At 28.4% G+C, this 23,368-nt stretch overlaps 2 protein-coding genes across 3 annotated transcripts; one reads left to right on the top strand and one right to left on the bottom strand.

Moving 5' to 3' along the window:
* Positions 1-2,785: 2,785 nt before the first annotated feature.
* Positions 2,786-5,127, bottom strand: LOC107631550 (uncharacterized). Of its 2 annotated transcripts, none has more exons than XM_021119910.2 (4): positions 4,949-5,127; positions 3,675-4,542; positions 3,373-3,531; positions 2,786-3,286 (listed from the first exon to the last, which is right to left on the bottom strand). In XM_021119910.2, coding segments are annotated over exons 1-4 (1,317 nt in total). In that variant the 5' UTR covers positions 4,951-5,127; the 3' UTR covers positions 2,786-2,998. The 2 variants fall into 2 exon arrangements, with proteins under 2 accessions (XP_020975569.1, XP_016190518.2); XM_016335032.3 differs by having other exon boundaries at positions 3,675-4,556; positions 4,949-5,076.
* A 6,166-nt stretch (positions 5,128-11,293) lies between these two features.
* On the top strand, positions 11,294-12,554 carry LOC148572681 (uncharacterized). The gene is made up of 5 exons (XM_088507690.1): positions 11,294-11,393; positions 11,511-11,965; positions 12,027-12,101; positions 12,257-12,279; positions 12,398-12,554. The coding sequence occupies exons 1-5, from the start codon at positions 11,294-11,296 to the stop codon at positions 12,552-12,554; spliced, it is 810 nt and encodes a 269-aa protein (XP_088363816.1).
* The last annotated feature ends 10,814 nt before the right edge of the window (positions 12,555-23,368 follow it).

The following is a 23,368-nucleotide window of genomic DNA, read 5'->3' as shown; positions in this document are numbered from 1 at the left end:
TTATCTTATCTTATATTTAATTATTTTTATCTTATCTTTATTTGCTTTTATCTTTCTTAGGCCAATGCTCTGTATATATAGTTTTACGTTCATAATACAATTCAATTCAATCAATTAACAATCAATAAATTTTTTTTTATCTTTTCTATTCTTTCACAGTTTTATCGTATTCTTGAATTAAATTTTTTAGGCAGAACACCAGAGAGAAGAACGTAAGAGAGAAAGAAGAACTTAGGAAATTCAGAGAAGCACGTAGGAGAGAATGAAAAATGATAAAGTAACTGTTTTTATGAAGTGAGTAGAAAATTAAAAAAAATTCTAATATTTAAAATTTAAATTAATTTTAATTACTAATATATTTATCTATAAAATAGAAATATATTTTAATTAAAATTTAATTAAATAATATTATTTGAATTAAAAGACTGATTAAAGGTTGAAAGTTAAAAGAAAACTATAATTTTTCTTTCAAAAGTTTTGGATAATCCTAAAACTACATTTATTTTTGTGAATAGAACATAATATGATACTGAAACAGAAATAATAGAACAGAAACATTAAAAATTATTTTTTGTAGATTGTGTTTGGATATAATATATATCATACTAATGTAATGTCCAATATTATGTTTCAATGCACATAAATAAGATTAAAATATTATGCAAAATAATTAAAATAGTCACACAAAAAAATATCTCTTCTACCCTTTTCTTTCTTCCTCTGTCTTTCACTCATTTTTTGTTATCTAATCTTTTGCCAATTATTGAAGGATGGTAGAAAAATGATACCTACTATACTTGCTAAACTTTGCTTATGCTCTTTTGTGCAACTCAACATTTAAAACTTTATGGATACCATTCATTTTCTTAATTTTTTAAATTTTTTATTTTGTTGTTTCTAAATTTTTTATTGTGTAAATTGAGATATTGAATAGGTGTTGAATTTGTTTTTTTTACCCTAATTGAAAAAAGAAGAAGAACACAATAAAAAAAATGAATACAGAGATAGAAAAAGAACAAGAAGAAGAGAATATCGAACTGTAATTATCTATGGATAAAAGCGAAAAAAAATTTCATTAAAATTCGTGTCCATCTTCCTAAATTTTGTGTCCATATCATTATTCTTCGTTTAAAAGTAGATACAAAAATAAAAAAAAATTCTATTCAATGTTTATGTTTCTCTGTCTAAATATTTTTTAGATATTTATTATTTATATTTTTGTGTCATGTCTACAAAAACAAACGTAAATTAAAAGATAGATATAATATTTTAAAAGAGTATGAATATATATAGAAATATGAAGAATAGTGTAAAATAATTTAAAAATATTTAAAAAATGTGATAAATTAAATATTTATAATAAAAATTTTGAATATTTAATTTAGACTATTGATCAGATTAAATTATAATCATTAATTAAAAAAATAAATGATTATAAATAGGATAATAATTTAAATTTTATAGAGTATGAGTTATTTAGAATTTATGGGATATAAATTATTTATAATAAATATTTGTGTTAATAAAATAATTTTTTTACAATTTTTTTGTATTTTTTATTCAATATTAAAAATGAGACTAATTAATTAATAAATTATAGTTTAAATGGTATAATTTTTTTATATTTATTTAAAAAATTACAAATTTAAATTTTTTTATTTTTAATTAAAAAAATGAGACTAATTTAATGTTAACTTAAGAGATTGAATGAATTCAAATACCTACACAATAACATTGGAATATGTTTAAGATAGTGCCGCATAACTTCCTAGTGGAAAAAATACGGATAATAATCATCATCTAATTTTTTAATTTTTACACATCATTTTCATTACATCATCACTCTCATTTATTGTATTGTTTTTCTTCAAATATGAAAAGTTTGAAAATGGTGTTCTGACGTGGAAATGCGAAAGTCATTAAAGTACAAACAAGGCGAAAAGAGAGAGAGAGGGATGGAATTTTTTTTGCTTTTGACATAGTAGATTTCAGCAGAAGGTTCACATAACAGGCTATTAGTTCAATGGCAGAGCGTGCTGTTTTCTTTTTTATAAATGGATCTTTTCGAACTTAGAATATTTTAAATGAGTATAAAAAAATTATGTTATTTAAGTTATAATTTATTTACAAAATAATATATTCTTGTTAAATAAAGAATATGAAAAATATACATATTTTAATATTTAATTATTTATATAGATATATTTTTTAATTTATATATAATCTAATTTAAATTATATATAACATAATGAATAAAATAAATTTATTATATAACTATACATAAAAAAATTCTTTTGTTAAAAAATAAAAATGCTTTTTATTTTTAGTATTGAAATTGTAGTGGTATCTTTTAAAAAATATAAAAATTTAATGTAATTTTTATATAAAAAATATGAGAATTAAATTTGTGGTTTTTAATTTTTTTGGATCTGTTTTTTAAAAAATATAAATTTAAGAGTTAAATTTGTATAGTAGTATTAAAATTTTTTTAAACATATTAATCGGACCTCTGATTTACTTGAGAACGAAAAAAAATTATCTTATTATTACGCATTATAGAAATTTAATTCTCTAATTTTCTAAATTTAAAGATCTGATTTGTTATTTAAAATAATAAAATTTAAATTCATATAAAAAAAACACACTAATTAATCATCAATTCATGACTAGATTTCTTTTAAACGAAGAAAACAAAATATCAGCACAAACAGAATATACAATTTTTATTTTGTTATTTTCAAAGATCTTTTGTTCAATCACGGAAGCGGAGAAGACAAGGAGATCAGGCAGAAATAGAGTGCGCAACCCCACAGAAATTATATTATTTTAATCAACGCCGATTGACCAAAAACATTTTGTTTACAAATATACAACAGGCCATGAAGGCAAGGCTTCTTTTCAACACAACACACGTATATATATTCTTCACCCTAATGTCCTGAATTATTTGTTTTACTTTTCACATATTTATATTATATTACATGACACACCACTCCTATTAATTAATTACATTGTTGATATTCCTGAAGAATGAAGAGGAATGAGTGAAGTAATGTTGATGAGGAAGCTGTTCTGCAACCAGAAGGTAGAAAAGCCCCATGACTCCAGTGTGACTTCGACTGCTGCTGCTGTAGTTAGACTCCAGGGTTACTTTTTCGCCATCAATGATCTTTACAGAACCTGGTTTAGGATAACAAGTGGTCATTCCTACAATGTAACCTGCCTCATTTCCTGCTTCATCTCCAGTTCCATATTTTGCCATTGAGGTACATATTACCCTTCCATCCTGAAAAGTGAAAACCAGTTTGCACAACTTTCAGAACACAAGCTACACATATTTAAAGTTTAAGGGGCAGAATAGTCATTAATCACCTGTCCATATAGAGTTGCTCCAATTCCAGCTGAATGTTGATGAGCTACACCATACACAACATAGCCACCCTTTGGAAATGGGAGGCTTGTTCTCTTCACATCAAGACAATCATTACCTTTCTTGGTGTCTCTGTTGCAAGGATCTACTTCATACTCAACCTGTAACAAAGAAGAATAAATATTCATGTTGCTCAATTATTCCTGTTACCTAGATTATTTTTCATTAGCAATAATGTAGACTCAATTGTAGGTGTAACCACTTAACAAATATTTTTTAAAGAATTCAGCCACTCATGACTCACCCGGCAATCATGATCTGAGCTTGTTATACTTGAAGTATCTGAAATTTTCAAAGTATCAGTGACATCAATTATATAAATCTTAACAGGAACAACATATTCATCCCAATCAATCCACTTCACTGTGTATCTCAAATAGAGGCTTCTCTTGGGACCTTGAAAGCCTTTCTTCAACCTGCACTGAGTCTCATGATAGCAACAATTCAAACCTCCTATGTAATCTGGAGGCAAAGGCTTGCCAAATTCATTGACTGTAACATTATAAAGGTCACACCTACACTCAGTGCACCCCAACTTATCCTCCACGCCTCGCGTATCGATGGCGTGGATATTAAGCATCCATTTCTCCTCATACCCTTCTTCAGGATTGCCTATTTCTAACCCAAAAGGATCTGGAATATCCGTATTTGTTCCTCTTGTTTCAGATCCAATACCATAATACTGTCCAAGAACATTTCCCTGGCATATGCCACTATTTCTCACAACCCCTGATTCGAAGATTGAGTCTGACACATGAAGAACTCGATGAGGATCATAGCTTGCGTGTGTTGCAAGTTTAGACTTGGATTGACGGTATCTTATAAGAGCCCAATGGTGGAGGTAAGTTTCATGGAGGGGTACAGAGTTTCCAGCTTCATCAACAACTTCAGCAGTGAAACCCTTGAGAGCAACATGACCTCTTGGAAAATCAATATCATAGTAATTTTTATTGGAAACCGCTCCCGGTCCTATTTCAATCTTTGGGGAAAGATGAACTGCTGTCTTAATTTTATTCTCAGTCTTCCAAGAAAATAAAGAAGCTGAGCATGGACTGCCTAACACCAGCAAGAGTATTGCCAATGAAATCGCCTCACACATTTTGTTGGTTGACCTGTCATCAAAATTCTTATTATTGTTCACTAATCAGCTAATTATAAATTAAGATAGAGATATTTTGCATATATTTATGTATGTTTCTGAGGCAATTATTAATCATGATGCAAAATTCATAGAAAGCTGAAAAGAAATATGACATAAACTGATAAAAAAACATTATGGCGATAGGAGAAACAATGATTAGCTTCTTATGTATAGAAAAGGGGAAAAAAGTTCAGTGTTTATTAACACAAAAATAAACTTATAAATTCCACCAAATTGACATTATTGACATGGAACAAGCTAAACAGACAGCAGCAATAATCTGAGAGGAAGTAGGGTGGTCATGAAAAAGAAAAGAGACAGGGAAGAGCATGCATAATGAAGGAGGAAACAGGGATAGAATGGTTTCATTTGCTTACATTCAATTCAAAGAGTGCCACACCACAAGGCAGAGTGCAATTGAATGCGGAAGCAGCAACCACGATTTATAGGCAAAATATTTGAGGAGAGAAACTTCCTCACGTCTGAAATCACAAATGTCACCCAAATGGATAAAATATTTAGAGAAAACAGAGAAATAGTTCCATAATTTTCTAATTAGAAGATAGGCAAGTTTTTCTCTAATTAAAAATATAAAAATATTTTTGATTTTTTAAAATATAAAATATTTAAATTTTTTGTTTAAAATATATAAAAATAACTTGATCTCTTAAAAAAATTTAGATGTCTTACGTTTTAAAGAAATGATAAATATTTTTGTTTTTTTAATTAATCGAGACTTTGGGATAAAAAAGTCAGATATTTATTTATTGTTTACTCAAAAATAAAAGTACAAATAAATTTATGTATAATTTATTGTTTTGTCTAAAAAATCCTTTGTATACAAAAAAAATTTAATATATAATTATTTGAAAACTTTTGTAATGAAAACATACTTAATTACATATATATCAAAAGTACATATAAATAACACAATATAAATATCAAATAATACATGTTAAAACACAATCTAGTAAATAATTTAATGATCGATTGTTTAGTGTTTACCATACAGTATTTTTGGGGGGAAAATAACACATCAATTTAATTATATAAACACAATTATCGTAAAGTTAAAGTCGCACTCACTAAAAAAAAAAATAACACATCAATTGGAATATATACATACAATTATGTAAAGTTAAGTTAAAGTCACTTTCACTCAAAATTAAAGTTATAAAAAATCACACACTAGGATTTTTTATTTATATAAATTAAATAAATATTTTATTTACTAAAATAAATAATTTAAAAAATTATTATAAAAATACGTCATCTATTATTATCTCGTTTACACTATAAACGAGATATATGAATTTTTTTAATTTCTATATATCTCGTTTATCGTGTAAATGAGATATATGTATTTCTAAATATAAAAATATTAATAATTTAAAATAGATCAAACATTAAAAATATATTTTTATATTTATAAATACATATATTTTGTTTACACCGTAAACGAAATAATTTTTAATATATTTTAATGTAAACGAGATATATTAAATTGAAAAAATTCACATATTTTGTTTACTGTATAAACAAAATAAAAGTAGATGGTGTATTTTTGTAATAATTTTTAAAATTATTTATTTTAGTAAATAAAATATTTATTTAATTTATATAAATAAAAAAACCCCTGGTAACCCCACCCACTATCTTATAAGATTGCAATGAAAACTAACAAGCCCAAATTAGGACAATAAAAGTCATTCCATATATAATTATTCCTTATTCTAAAACATGTAAGTCAAAAATTAAAGATGTATTTGATTTGTATTTTTATTATTTATTTTTATATTTAGTATTTTTTATTTTTTTCACAAAATGACAAAATACAAAAAATAAAAAATACTAAAAATAAAAATAAAAAATGAAAATACAAATTAAACTTATTCTAAATTTTTTCCTTGGACACGTGGTGCATGATGAAAGGAGTTTGGTTAATACGAAATATAGTCCCCGGTTATATGCTCTAAGCAGTGACGTCTGCTATGGATGACTATTTAATGGGAAACGTCGAGCAACACAGTACGAATAATAGTGACATTAACAAATCTTACATCTAGAAGAATCAGTTAGTCCTTCTTAATGCAGCTGGATTCATTTGTTCTCTTTATCATGGCCGTTTTCGTTGAAATTAAACTTAACGGCAATTTGGCAGATTTTTCACATATCAAAGCAAATAAATTTTAATTATTGTGAAAATATGCGAGTTAGTTCAATATCTAACTTTTTGGGAATCAAATTTACTCTTAGCTTCTTTGTAAATATCAATTTTATGATATGCATTAAAGTCTTTTATTTTGTCATGATAAAAAAACAACGATCTTTTAATTTTTTTTTTCAAACGATGAACTAATAAATCAAAATCAAATTAACTTATAAAATTAAATGCTTAAAAGGTCAATAAAATTTGACTAAACATAATAATAGTTGCAAATGTACATAAAAAGATTTAAAAATATAATTAGAATATAAAGTGCAAAAAAATAAATTATATGAAAATAAAGTATAAAATTATTTGTTATTCTATTTATAAAGATTTTTTTACTAATTCTGTGTTGATCTGAGGATGATGATAACTCAAAAATAACTGTTTTTATCAAATACAATTTGATAATTGTCTCATAAATTATGTTTTCTAATTTTAAAAAACGGTTTTACTATCTAGTTGAAATCAATTTCAAATCGCACCATACTATCGATACTAACTCGAGTCGAGTTAAAAATATGAACTTTGAGATTCACCAATAATTGAACTCGATCTTTTGGATTTAGAGTTTTGATATCATGTCATGATATCATTCATCCAAAAACTTCAGCCGATGGAAAAAGATAACACTAATAGTTATATATCTAATATTGAATTGGATATTCTTAAATCTCTATTGTACACATTGTATAACATTGACTCCCTATATTTTCTCAAATCAATAACATACAAACAAATGTTAAATTTTTTTACCAATTCTCTTTCTGTCAAGTCTTCCATTAATCTCAGAAATTGCTAAACTAACATCAACATATCGATTGTTGACATTTCTTTCATCGAGCAACAACAGCGTTAAGAAAAAATATATTTTATTATTCTATCGTATTTATCCTTCTTTATAATAAGATGATATAAATTTAAAGCATAATTTATCCTCATAACTTTTTCATATATATGACAGAATCTCCCATCCCTAATTATTTGCGTCCACGTACCACTTGCCATGAATCAGATGATATGCAATTAAGTAAGCTCACCAATATAAAATAGAATGAGATCTTTTCAATTTTTTTAATTTTCATTTAAAAGAATAAAATATAATTTTTTATTATTAATCTTATAAATAAAATTATAAAAAATATTAAAAATTAAATATTACATTTTAGTCCTTCGATTGAAATAAAATCAGGAGAATCCATTTCCCACAAAATATATGTTAAACATAAATAGATGTTCATGTTGTGTATAAAGTGTCCAAACTTTGATTGTGACGGGGACAAGTTCTTGAATGTCACGGAAAAACAATAATCACGGGGGATAAGAGAGGTACGTTGACGAGGAGCTTGTGAAAATTTATAAGAAAAAGTCTAGGGGTTAGCAGATTTTGTGATTTTTAGCCATTAATTAGTTATCAATGATGTTTTTAATGGTGTGAAATTATATGTAGAATCATTCAATTTTCTTTTAATGATTAAGTGCTTGTCAGAATTTAATAAAAGTGTTGGCCTACTAATACTCCTCAATTTATAATGATTTGTGTACAATAAGAGAGAGGTGCATGATAAAATAGGAGCGTAGAGTGCGATAATTTAGTTCTATTCGAATCGGATAGATAAGATGAAAATGATATATTAAACGCATTATGCATCAAAATTAAACTCTACAATATATTTTATCATTTTATATGTTATTTTTATAATTTTAAAAATATAGTCTCTAATCATTATAAAAAAAAAGGTGACAAATTAGACTTTAATTTTTTTAAAAAATAACATACTTTTTTAATATTAAATAATAAATAACTAAGTTGCTCATTGAAATAAACAAGATTTATTTTAAAAATTGACATTACTAATAAAAAAAAGGGAATAGAAGAGTTAAAAAATGATTATGCATAAACGGTTGTAAGTTACCACAACGCATTTTTCCATAATCCGCTACTCAAAAACGCATTTTATAAACCCTAGTTCAAGCATAAGGCCATAGTGTTTTTTTCAGCTTCAGTTTTTGTGCATGATCCTTCTTCTCTATCACGGTTTAAAGTTAACCTTGAATGCACATAATCCGCAAAGGATTTTACGTGAAAATTCGTAAAATATTTTAGCTTAATATAAACTGTTTTAGAATATTATAATTGTATAAATTTGATATCTAAATATTTTAATAGGATAATATTAGGATAGTAAAAAGTAATGGTGAGTAAAAAGTAAAGATTATATTTTTATAATAAAAATGCGAAAAATAGTTATTATTTTATTTAGCTATTAATTTATTTTTTTTAGTTTAATTTTTTTATTTAATAATTTAATAATATATTTTATCTTATATTTTTAAATATTAATAATTAATTAATAACAAAAAATAACAAATAGCTTTCCTCTTGTGTACTCAATTTGCTCGAAATAGCTTTCAATTGCACATTTAATTTGCAGTGTTGCACTTCTGTTCCCGACTCTTCAATTGTTATCGTGTGATATACGTTACTATATTATGAACTATTTAAATCCCTTGATTGATTGATACAATGCATGGTTCGTGATTGTGTTGAAACTTGGAACAAGTTTCGATAATATCATAGTGGATTAGTGGGGTTCTCTCATTATCAAGTATCAACACGTTAGACGTTCCCAGCTGACTCATCTCATGCACGTCCACACGTAATATTAATAGTCCGTTTGAATAGGTTGATAAGTGACTTTTTTTTTTAATTTTTAACTTATGAAAAAATGTAGTATTAATGTCTGGTATAATTTTCAAAGCAAAATTGTAACTTTTTAAAAAGTTATTTTAGTGTTTAAGGAGAAGTTAAAAAAAATGACTTCTCTCCTATGATGCACGGATACTGACACGGGACACGACACGACACGGGATATGCAGACACGCGAATTTTAAAATCTTACATGACACAGGGACACGCATATATATAAAATATAAAGTATTTTTTAGATAAATTGTAATGATATTTTGATATTTTATTGATATTAAAATATAAAATAAAATTTTTAATTATTTTTAATGTCTTATTTTAATTATATCAAGTATTTAAAATATTTTTTGTTTTAATAAATAATAATATATACTATATCTAAATTTATTTTAAGAATATATGTTACGAATAAGACTGGACACGCAGACACGTGGTGGTATTTAGGTGTGTCTAGACGTATCTGGAGAAGAATTTTTTATTTTTTATTAAGATACGGTTGGACACAGCAGATACACGTGTCGGACGAGTATCGCTGAGTGTCATGTCCAAAATATATCTGACACGCGGACACGATAACTCAGCGAAGTGTCCGTGCTTCATAACTTCTCTCATAATAAAATTTTTTTATTATTTTTTTTAAATAAATACTTTTAGAACTAAAACTACAAATACAAAATAATTTATTTATAAACTACTTTTAATATAAATATTTATTATTTAAATTATTTCTTCAAAAAATAACTTAATTAAATTGTCTATCTAAATTGAGCCTAAGTCTATTTTATCAGCGAAGGAAAATATACAAATAAAATCAACATGAGCATAAAAAGAAATACAAGAGCTCATATTTTTAGTATAAAAAGTAGAAAATTTGTTAAAGTTTGTTTAAATATAAGATAAAAATAAAAAGTATTAGTTATTTAATATCTTTTGTATATCTAATAGTTATGAGTAATATCTTCTTTAAAAATAAGATACTTTAGTTTTTTAATTTTAAAATATATAAAATATTCTATAATACTTATTTCTATTAAATAATAATTTTTTTTGTTAGTTACTAACGATTTGCTGACATAAATAAAATATTAATTCACATACATAACCGTTAAATATTTACATGTATAATTTGAACAAATTAATCCCTAATAAAATAAAATATAAAACAATATTTAAAAAATTTAAAAAATTGTAAAATAATCTCTTCAACTTATTTATATATAATTATTTGTGAATTAATAAATTTTAATTTTTAAAACTTTTGGTATAGTTATCTCAAATTTTTAGTACATTAGTGAATGAATCCTTGCTAAGCACGGAAATTAAAAATTATATTATTCATGCATAATATAATGTGTACCATTAATCCAATTAAATTAAGATACACGAATATTTTTTCATGAATGAGAAACTTAATTTATTCTTTACATGTTAATTATTAATGTTAAAAAAAAATTTCATCTCATATTCCATAACAAAAATACTTTTTCATATTAATTTGAAAAAATCACTTAATTAAGCTAAGGGGGAAATTACACGAATCAGCTAAATCAAAAATTTGTTCATAAATTAACCAGTTTACATTTTTATATAGTTCAAATTAGCCTAATTCGAACTTCATTTTCATGTAATTCGAATTACACTGATTCGAATTACACACGCACACACCCACTAATTCGAATCAACCTGATTCGAATTACACACATGCACGCATTCCTAAGTAATTCGAATACTGGTTCAAATTATACTGGGCCAGATGTGTATAAATATGGTGTGAACGTGAATTGATCTCATTAGAGTGAGAAAATGGCTAGTGAGGAGAGTTTTGTAGTGTTGGTTCATCACAGAGGATCGATTAAGAGGAAAACACGATCTGGTGTGAAGTTCACTGATAAGGATCCTCTCAGTATTTTTATGAGGCCTACGACGAACTATGATGAGTTTGTGAATTCTATACTATAGAAACTTGGTCTGCAAGGCGTGAAACGGGTTCACAAGTTATTCTATCGCATTCCAATATCAGTGCTGCAAGAAATAGTGAAGTATGATTGTTTCACGATCGGGAGTGATGAGGACTTGCAGGTCCTGTTTTATTGTCGTCGGCGATTTCCCGAGGTTAGGACACCTGAGCTGTTGGCGAAGTTGGTTGATGTGGTATCTAGCTCGGGAGATTCAAACCGGAATACCTACACTATAGGCACGGTAGCCGGTTCTAGCTCCAAACCTGTTGGTGCATGTTCGTCCGTCCCTGTGAATGAACCTCCGGTCGAGCCTGTCGCCTCCCCGTCGTTCGCTGTTGATCTCAACTGTAGTGGAGGTGGAGAGGTTGGAATAGTGGATGTTTTGCCGACTTCTTTACAATGTGCTGCACCGGCTAGTCTAGGTGATGCATTGCTGGATGATGTTGGCGATGATGATGTGGAGCCGGATACCATTGCTGATGTGATATTGGAGCGAGTGATCCAGCTAGGGCTGGAGGTGGTTCTAGCTCTGGCACACAACAGTCTTTTCATCTTTGGACTTGGATGCCATGAGACAGGAGGGAGTTCCTGGAGAGCCTACTGGATTTGGTGCTAGAGATGACCAGGGGTCTGCAGGTTTCACAGAGTTTCAGGTTGGTTAGCAGTTTCAGGATAAATATGAGGCTGTGTTAAGTGTGAAGACGTGTAGCATCCAACGCAGGGTACAGTACAAAGTGGTGGAGTCTGACTATCGCCGGTATGTTGGGAAGTGTTCTGAGTTTGGGAATGGGTGCATATGGTTGATTAGGCTAAGTCTCCGGCAGCACAAGGGTATTTAGGAGGTAAAATGATACAACAGACCACATACGTGTCTCACGACGTCCATCTCTAGCGATCACAGGAGTCTGGATTATCATGTAATCTCGGATTTCATCATGTCAATGGTTAGAGCTGATGCATCCGTCAGCATCAAGGTGCTTCTGAATGCGACGGTGGCATACTTTGGGTTCAGGCCGACGTATAGGAGGATTTGGTTGGCGAAGCAGAAGGCCGTTGCCCACATCTATGGTAATTGGGATGAGTCGTACAATGAGATCCCGCGGTGAGTGCTAGAAGTTCAGTTGACGATGTCTGCCTTCACATCTGCACTCGAGGTCCCTTCTCGCTAGCAGAAGGATTGTGACCTGACCACCTGCAACTCACATCGATGGTATAAAGAAAGCAAGGTATCACACATAGTATAACATTATAAGCGGACACGGAATAGAATAATTTTAGACGAAATAGAAAAAAATGATAACAGTACCTCGAGGCCAAGGGCCAGCTGAACGTTTCATACCCAGCAGGTCTAAACCCAGGAAAGCGCCAGAAGATCCAAGACTGAAGTAGCTGTAATGGACTAGCTAGCTTCACCACATGTCTGTTGGCCACTCGGCACATGCACCGGTACAACCACGCGAGTGCTGCCGACCCCCAGCTATAGCCACCCATATCCTCAAGCCTAGGCACGTAGGGTAGCCACCTAATGTGAATACGGTTGCCGGACTTGTCAGCAAAGAGCTGAGTGCCTAACAGCATCATGATATACGCCCGAGCATAGTGCCTGACTGTCTCCTCGTCGGCTCCCTCAGGGCACTCTCCAAACATCTCCTGGAACCAGCTGCAGTTCACTGCAAACTTTTGGATTTGGTTCGCAAGAGGTAACACACCAAGCAACTCCTGGAACCACACCCAAGCTGGACGGCCACCCTGGATGTATGTCTGAAAATCCGTCAAGCAACCACTGACATAACGTCCATCGACCGGCAACCCCAACTGGTACGCCACGTCATGCAGTGTGATCGTGCACTCCCCGAACAGCATGTAAAATGTGTGCGTCTCCGGACGCCACTGCTCGACGAAAGCACTCACAAGGGGTTCATCCAATCTGAACCATCTCTCGTTCAGTCTCACAAGATGGTATAATCCCGCCATCTGCAAGTACGGAACGTACGTCTCATCCAGTTGCATGCCCTGCTGCCGTCGCATGCTCGAGATGCATCGCTGGGGCTACACATATAATGGACCAGATAATTAAAACCACTAACAAAGCCAATTACAAAACCACTAACAAAAACCACTAACATAAACTACTTGCAAAACCACTAACAAAATCACTAACAAAACCACTAACGAAACAAGTAACATAAACCACTTGCAAAACCACTAACAAAACCAATAACATAAACCACTAGCAAAACCAGTAACAAAATCACTAACAAAACCACTTACAAGACCAGATAACAAAACCACTAACATAAACCACTTGCAAAATCACTAACAAAACCACGTGCAAAACCACTAACAAAACCACAAACATTATCACTAACAAAACATAAAAAATCATTCACATACAATATTACCAACGTCATTTACCATCAAAACCACTAATATAACGTATATAAACAAACGAATAAGTTACCTAATCCTACTTAAAAAAAAATATTACGTACTAACCTCTTCGTTGATGACCCCGGCTATATGAGCTACACCATCCAAACGATATAGTCTGTCCGGATTATCCCCCATGGGCTGAATATCCTGCTCGAGCCTTTCTTGGAGTCGTGATGGGTCGTTTTCTCTGGGATTTGGTGGGGTATGATAATGGAAAGGTGGTTCGAATGAGGTTGGTTAGAACTCCTTTTATAGCCGAAGCAAGAGTAATTCAAAATACCCCAATTCGAATTACTACTAGAGACAAAAATTGAGTAATTCGAATCAGTCCAATTCGAATTACTTAGGAACACGTGCATGGGTGTAATTCGAATCATCCTAATTTGAATTACTATGTGTGAGTAATTCGAATAAGGTTGATTCAAATTAATGGGTGTGTGCGTGTGCGTGTGTGTGTAATTCGAATCATTACATGGAGATGAAGTTTAAATTAAGGTGATTCGAACTATATAGAAATGTGGACTGGTTGATTCATGAACAAATTTTTTATTTGACTGATTCGTGTAATTTTTTCCTCCCCTTAACTTATATAAGTGATTTGCCTTATTAATTTGCTATTGAACTTATATATTATTAGCCCCTGTCTAACACTGGTAACACGTAATAAATTTCATATTAAATCGTAAGCCAAAAATATAATCATATAAAAATATTTAAACTTGTAATATACAAATATAATTATACGTACGAATATAAGATTTACAACTAAATATAATAAAATTAAGTCAGTTCTATGATATACTAATTATACAAAAAAAAATAAAGTTTAGTGGTCGAAAAATAACATGACTAAACACATTTATAATCCAACATCTTTGAGTATATCAATTTCAAATGGATATGTTGATAGAGCCTTGAATATATAAGCAACTTACAACTTGTAAACAAAAACAAAATTCATCTATCCAAAACCAAACTTAAACTCAGTTTGCCTACTAAAACTATTAAAAAACTTAAAGTAGAATCCTCCATTAGTGAAAGAGTCAGAACCAATTATAATTCATCAAAAGATTTGAACTCTTTACATAAAGCAGTAGGAATATACTATACAATGAAAACACAATGAATAAGCACATTGGTTTTGTATCCATAAAATTAGTTGATGCAACAAAAAAAATGAATGATACAAAAAATCTAATCTGCATATATAGATCACTACCTAATGGATAAAAGTTGAAAATCTTTTCAAAAGATTCTTTGAAAATGTATTTATGTGAAAAATTACCAATAAATTCTACTTCATTTTTTACATTGTTCTAGCTGTATCATCAACACCCAATTCATGTAACACAATAGATTTAAACATTAAACATAAAGAAAAAAAGGATAACAGAAATGAAAATTCTAATATTCTATTATATAATATATTAAAAATTTTAACATTCCACTGTATATACATTGAAACTCTTAGAAGAATATAGTTGAGATGTATGATTTATTAATGATTTACATAAATAAAGTGCAACAAATAATACCTACATGAATACATATTTAGTATAATGTACACATGACTAAAATTATGACACATTAGATAGCCTAATAAAAACTAAAGACATGCTCACATGCACACACAAATTATCTATCAATTTACCAAAAATATAACTAGATTATAAGCAAAGGTTTAAAAACCTATTCAAAAAGCACAATAACGTAATTAAAATACTAATCCAATAAATTAAGTTATTAAAATTCTTGAGTTTCGGCCATCATTGTTAGTATATAATTGTCAAACAATTTAGAACCTTAATTTCACAAAAAAGGTCCAACCATTTTATTTCTAGCCCTTCTTATAGTAATAAAAAATTCATTTAAAAGAACAAACACAAGGTAAGAATTTTTTAGACACTATTTTATTTATGTAAAAAATTATAATTAGATAAAATAAAATTACAAAATGAAGATCCAAACCAAAACAGACATTATCATCAAAACCAAAACATGATATCAGGTTATTTTCGTTAAAAAAAGAAAGAGTACAACTAATTATATACACTACCACAAAAATGGGGTTTAGCCACCAAATTTTAACTACTAACACTAAATCGTGATAAAAATAAATGACCGTATCTTCTATTTATCACGAAACATTGTTATGTGGCTAAAATTTAACCTTTTGCCACATACAATATTTTTCGTAGCTGTACGCATGTACTTTCTGCTTACATTAACGTGTCATGACTATCCTGTTTTGAATAAATTAATTTATTAAATAAGTTTATTAATGTATAGTATCATTTTTTTAAATATTATGGCATTAATATATATTTATGAAATTAAATTTAAAAATATAAAAAATGAATTTAGATAAAACAAAAAATTATAAAAATAAAGATAATATTCTAATATTTGAGTTAATTATAAAGATAAAATTTATTTAGCTAAAATAATATAATTTTTTTTGGTGACTACTAAAATAATATAATTTGAATAGATAATAAAAATTTCAATAATTTTTAAGTATAACAAAAAAATTTAGTTTTTTTTTTTAAAATAAATTATTTTATTATTTTTTAAAATTAAAAAAAATGAGGATAAATAAAAAAAATTAGTTTTTATTTACATGGTTTAGTACTCACTATATATTTTTGTGAATACTATACTCTTATTATATGCATAATTATCTTTTTAAAAATTATTTTGTGAAATTATGAATTAAATTTTTTATTTATACTATTATTTAATTGGTATATTTCATTAATTAATTATTTTATAATGATTTTTCGTTATACAAAAATTAATACTAATTAATTTATGAGTCACTTATATAAAAGTTTGTAATTTTATTAAGTAACAAAGAAATTGATTTGTAAAATTTCTTATAACAATTTTATGTGATAATTAGTTTGTCTAATGTAATAAAATTTTAGTAACTAATTTAGTAATTAAAATTTATTAACTATTAAATTTTTTAGGTAAAAATATTTGCAAAACTTAGTTAATGTATAACTCTTATTATATTGTTTCGTGTATAATAGGTAAATAATTAAATAATAGTGCATTGTTTAAATCGTCAACTATCAACTGCATGAAATGAGAGATTGTGAGAGTCATATATTTATTAAAGTAGTTTGTTGGTTATTTATTGTTATTATAATAAAAATTAAAGATAAAAATATTACAGACTCAAAATTTAAATTTAAATTTAAATTTTTAATCATTTTTAACAATTAAAAAATAAATAAATAAATAACTATTGTATTAAAAATAAAATAATTTAAAGCATATTTAATAGATAATAAACAGTAGAATGAAAAGAAATATTCTTAAGATTAAAAAAAGTTAAAAGACGATCTAAATAACAATAACCAAAGTGAATTTTTAAGATTTAAAATTTTAATGTGCGCTTAACCTGAAGTAGTTTTTGGCGGAAAGTTAAAGTAATCACTAATCACGGACAAATTCCAATATAACTTCCCATCATTCACGTTGTCTTTTAACTCCTACTTTTGTGCAGCACCTGAAAACACTTTCTTTAACCACACTATATGAACCCTATCATATGATAAGATATCCTCCAAACTCAAAATACCGATTTTTTTTCTTTCTTAATTTTTGGTGTTATTTGTTGATTTTTTTTAGCAGATTTTTTCGTGGAGCGAAAACCTAATAACTTAGGAGAGACCCTTTTAGCAGAACTACGATAACCACAGGTCAACAACAATGAAGAATTTGCAGAAGATTCGGACGAAATAAGTTTCAAGCAACTGTACCTACCAGAAAAAGATTATAATGACCCTTTAGTCGTGAATGTCAAAGGTATATGAAATTTTAATTTTTTTTACGTGATTTTTTGAGTTCTAATATTTAATTTATTTATTTTATTCAATTTTGTATTCGGTTGTAGATACTTCTACGGGTGAAATCACAACTGGCAAAAGGACATCAATTCAAGTTTGGCATTTGAAGAATGATGAAAAAGACATTATGGAACTTGATGGGCATGGACAAAGTCGAGATAATGACGCAAATTTATTGGTAGGTTTCTGGGTGTAATGGCCCGTGGAGCAATGTTGTAAATTGGAAAAAAGTCTTTGGTGCTGAAAATGTAGACGTGTGATAAATTTAGAGAAGCTGGTTGAAACTTCAGAGAAAAAGCTATGGATATGAAAAAACCAATGCAAGATTCAGTTGGCAGCTCTGTATAAATTTTTGTTATCAAAATACAGTGATAAAGTATCTAATTTATCCAGTGATATGCCAGACATTTAATTTGTGTATTTAATAAGTAATAGTTGAAATTTTAAATATATTTATTTTAGAAGGGATTAGAATTTATTTTATTTATGTTAAAAAAAATTTATTTCTTATTATATATAAGTTTAGACTTGTATTATTATTATTATTATTATTATTATTATTATTATTATTATTATTATTATTATTATTATTATTATTATTATTATTATTATTATATCAAAAAATGTTAGATATAATATATTTAAAAAGTTTGATTTTTGTTATTAATGTTATATATATAAATATAATTTTAATTTAATAAAATTGTTCAATTAGAGCAAATTAGCACAAATTAGCCACATTGTATGTGAAAAATAGAGTGAGTTAGCCACGAAAATAGTGTGATTAAATAATCCAATGTTAGCCACAAAAAAATTGTGGCTGAAAAACCCGGCCTGCACAAATTATTTAGTCACGGCATTATACGTGGACAATGATATATAAATTGTGGCTCTTTGAAGGTCTCCACGGTGTTTAAAACTGTGGCTAATAACGTTAAAATCGTGGCAAATTGAAAATGCAACCCCCCGATTAGCCACAAATATTCTTTCGTGGCCAATGTATGGTTGCTACGCTTATCTTAGAGTTTAGCTACGATTTTTTTCGTGGCTAAACCCCTTATTTCTTGTAGTGATATATCGCTTTATCATATAGATTAGGATTGTTTCTATACGATGAAAGCTTTTTCGATGAAGTGAGTGTTTGTTACAATTATCACAAAGTGACTTCTCAACATTCACTGCATATATATATATATATATATCAAATTCATAATATTTTTAAAAACAAAAATTTAAGATATTTACTTATTTTTTTTTGTGAAATTAAAACAAAGAATAAAATTTGAACTTTTCAACATTCACTGCATAAATATGCTAATATATATTTATGTCGGTAGGTCGGGTACCGGATGGTTCGGGTTGGTGCTTTGATTAATGAGAGGGGAATCGCTTGGTTCCGGGTTGCTGGGTTGAAGGGAGTGTAGTCGACGTCCCGAGCTCTTCGTATGGAGAAGGGGGTGTCACCTGCAAAGACACTCCGACGCTCTAATAAGTGATGTGTGCAGGCGAAAAAGGGTAAATGGCATGTAACGTACCTTGGGGGAAGGGTAGGACCTTCCCTATATATACCGTGTCAGAGGTGGGCCCTGCAAGGATAGGCCCACCTTCTTTGACGCTCCCTCCGCACAGCTGTAGCAGAGCTGTAAGGGACGCGTGTCCGAATTGGCGTCTGGGCGCCTTGCACCCGACCGTTCGGGTCGGGTGGTTAGTGGGTCGGGCTGGCCCATATTTCATTTGGGCCGGACCGTAACAATATATATATATATATCAAATTCATAATATTTTTAAAAACAAAAATTTAAGATTTTTACTTATTTTTTTTTGTGAAATTTAAACAAAGAATAAAATTTGAATATTTAAGACCAGCTTCTCTTAGAGCCGAAATAACCTGAAATATAATAGGTGGATTCAACATATCTCTAGTGGATAGCCAATCAGATTTACCAATAGCGATTATCCTTGTAATGCAAAATCAATACTAAGTATTCTCTCTAAATCACTAAGAAAACAGTAACACAGACATCACCCAAATATCTGAAATTGTCAACTATAAATATTGGTTGCTGCTTATATTGATATCTAGTATATTGCTTAAACTCTTAGTCTTTATTGAACTGATAGACAACTACAGCAGATAAATGTGCGTTACTTAATTACAATTAATCCTATTTTTTATTTTCTGAGTTCAATTCAGCATATAACCTGCTCAAAGAGGATAAAGCCATAAAAAAATTACATATACTGTGCTATTCAATCAAATCATATGGCAAGAGGATAAACTAATAATTGAAAAAGGATATCAGTGATAACTAGAAGTAATTATATCACCCATAAAAATTTTTTTAAGATGGGCCAAATCAATAGAATGAGAATGTGTGACATTACAAATAGAATTAAAATATTTAAAATATAAGAGATAACTCACAATATTATTAGCATTCCGTCGCCCTTCGCAGACCAGAAAGTAGAAGAAACCCATTAAAACTTGCACTTGCAGTTGCATACCTGCTCAAGTGAATGGACAAAGCGAAAACTTTAACCCTAAATTAAAATATATTTTCAAACACAGAATGATATCTAACATAAATAAATACTGAGTTTTACAAAGTTTTTTTTTTGACATCTACAAAGATAAATTACTCTCTTAAATTAAAAATGAATTAAAATAATGCATAGAGTTTTTTTGCTTGACTTCGAAAACTTAATAACAAAAAAATTATACTGTAGTATTTAAATTATATTTCATTTAATAAATCAATCATTCAATTACAGAACTCTATTAAAGTTTAAATTTCATGATCTGAGAGTATCTCGTACTGATAAATTTAATGAAAATCAGTTAATATTGAACTATTATTAGGATAAGCAACTAAACATGGGCTTTTTATTTTAAATTAGATCCTAAGAATTAAGTTATCTGATTTTATATTTGAAAAAATTGTAAGAATATATAAGATAAGATTACCGCTCAATTATAACAAACACATTATAAGATAATTACAAACTAAAGTTGTAAACAATTTGTAAAAGAATAAAATGTCTAAAAATAAATTCACGAGGATCTAGAAGTAATTTATACAGAAAAGTAACAAATTTTTAGAAGAATAAAAATGTCTAAAAATTACATATTAAATAAATTTTAAAATTATACATAATCAACCAAATTTTAGAAAAAAATTTTATAAACAACATTCATAGTTGTTTTGGTTGAAAATTATTCTCAATTAATACTTTAACCCTGATTTTAATTTTATCTTTGAAAGAGTAATATAAAGTTGTCCACTTGTCCGTGAGTAAAAATAGTTTCGGCGAATATAATCATTCAGTTATTAAAATTTGTGTCTGAGACTTGTTAATAGTCATAGATAATAATACACACATTAGAGAAGATGAACCTTTTTCTATGATTAAGGTCAACTAACACTGCAATGACACTACTGAAAAATTAGGTGGTGTCACTAAAATTTAAAACTATATATCACTAACTTCACATGCTACATAATAAGAAAAAAGTCATATAAAATTATAAATATACATTAACAGAATAGAAATCAAAATAAAAAAATGGATGATAATAAAAAAAATACAATTATAGATTTTCAAAAGAAGCATACATTATTGCCTTTTTCAATATTGAATTATGTTTTGAATTTAAGTTTAACTCAAGTTGCTTAAGCTTTTCAATTGCATTAGACTTTGTACTTTAAATAAAGTTTAAGAGGAAAAAAATTAACAAATTATGATGAAGAAATCCAAAAAAAAAAAAAATCAAAAGGGAGGATACAAATTAAAACAACTACATCATTTTTAAATGCTTCCGCAAAGTAAATATATAAATTTAACATGAAAATAATTAAAGAAATACATAGTCAAGAAGAAATAAGAAAAAAGCTTCTACAAATTTCAGATAAATGCCATAAGAAACTATTAAACATTCATATGTTTTTTGCTTTGTTAATCTGCATATATTAATACAAATAATAAATATTAGTATAAAACTTACAAAGCCACTCGTTGATATATTGATTATTAGGATCTAGGAGACATTTATTTATCAAGGAAAGACAACTCACCCTCTTTAGAGCCAATTTGACATTATTAGGAGGTATAAAACATAATCATGCTTAAGAAGTTATGGTGGAACTCCATAGTCTAATAAAAAATTATAGAGTAATAATTTCTGCTAACTTAAGGATTAAGCTATGAATAATTTAGCCACTAAATATAAAAAAGGTAACAAAGCAAAAATAGAGAAGTTTATGATTTAAAGTAGTATTTACAATTTCGAAACATCAATAATAGCTTGTAAGCAAAATATAATGGATGATAAAGAAAAAAGAAAGTAATTCTGACTGCAAATTCTTTAAATAATTAATTCAGACATAAAATAAACTATAAACAACAATGGGCAAAACATATTGGTATGCAATTATTTATCAAAAGAGGCCTGCTACACATATAAACAAGTCTTTTTGGCTTATAAGTCTTACAAGTCCAATAAAACACACGTATTATACTTAATTAACGTATTACACACTTTCACATTTAAAAGTAAATAAAACGCATGTTATTCAACAACTTCCTGTTTCCAAAGCGCGCTACTCACCATGCATTATGAACGACTCTTCTTCTTCTTCCTCCATGAAAACAATTTTCTTGCCAAATTTGAAGATAATAGAACTTCAGAAATACACCCAAACGATTACAGAAATACATCCAAAGGATTACAAAAATACACCCAAAGGATTTAAGAAATACACCCAAAATTCGTTGAAGTACACCTTATGCATATTTCAGAACTCTTTCTCTTTCTCCTCCTCATCTTTTGCTGTTTCTTCTTCTTCAAAAACGATTTCAGAGCTTGATGTCAAAAAACAATAGAAATCGAGAATAACGAAGAAAGAAAACAGAGAGAAAAGCACGTAAATGAAGAAGAAGAACAGAAAGAGGAAGAAGAACGTGCAGCAAGAAGAAGAAGAAGGAGAAGAAGGAGAAAGAGAAGGCAAGAAACGAAAGAAAAGAAGAAGAAAAGAAAGAGGAAGAAGAACGTGCAAGAAGAAAAAGAACGAGAAAGAGAAAGCAAGAAACAAAAGAAAAGAAGAAGAAGAGGAAGAGGAAGAGGAAGAAAAACGTGCAGCAAGAAGAAGAAGAATGAGAAAGAGAAGGCAAGAAACGAAAGAAAAGAAGAAGAAGAAGAGGAAGAGGAAGAAGAAGAAGAACGTAGACCTTGCATCGCGTTTTTTGGGTTTATTCGTTAATTAACTTGTAAAGCATACAAGCCCTAATGACTTGTATGCAGAGCTTTTCTGTTATCAAAAAGCTTACATTGTTTTTAAAGATCAGACAATGATTAACTATGTAAATTTTTTACAATAATAATATCAACTACGGTAGCTGGTGATGTTTTATAAAATTTCTACATTTATTAAAATTAATGGAATGGAATTTAGAATACAACCACATGTGCCTATAAAAAAATATCAAATACCAAAGGTTATTCTTAATAGAGTTTATTTCATGTTTATGTGTATATAGTATATGTAGACTACAATTCAAATTAGGAGGAAGCTAAAGTATTTTTGAATTTAGACAAAAAAAAGTCATCATAGCTTGCTATGTGCATAGCTATA

This window comes from Arachis ipaensis, chromosome B3, assembly GCF_059453495.1.
Source record: "Arachis ipaensis isolate K30076 ecotype BB chromosome B3, ASM5945349v1, whole genome shotgun sequence".
Lineage (NCBI taxonomy): Eukaryota > Viridiplantae > Streptophyta > Magnoliopsida > Fabales > Fabaceae > Arachis > Arachis ipaensis.
This window is presented reverse-complemented; position numbering and strand designations above follow the sequence as displayed.

What these genes read in the sequence shown, in the direction of transcription:
- LOC148572681 (XM_088507690.1), top strand. Translation starts at nt 11,294, where the DNA reads ATGGCTAGTGAGGAGAGTTTTGTAGTGTTGGTTCATCACAGAGGATCG. An exon ending in CACTGATAAGGATCCTCTCA is followed by an intron (nt 11,394 to 11,510) that starts GTATTTTTATGA and finishes TTCCAATATCAG; the next exon opens with TGCTGCAAGAAATAGTGAAG. An exon ending in AAGTCTCCGGCAGCACAAGG is followed by an intron (nt 12,280 to 12,397) that starts GTATTTAGGAGG and finishes GTCAATGGTTAG; the next exon opens with AGCTGATGCATCCGTCAGCA.
- LOC107631550 (XM_021119910.2), bottom strand. An exon ending in GCTCAGATCATGATTGCCGG is followed by an intron (nt 3,532 to 3,674) that starts GTGAGTCATGAG and finishes TCTTTGTTACAG; the next exon opens with GTTGAGTATGAAGTAGATCC. An exon ending in GAGCAACTCTATATGGACAG is followed by an intron (nt 3,287 to 3,372) that starts GTGATTAATGAC and finishes TTCACTTTTCAG; the next exon opens with GATGGAAGGGTAATATGTAC.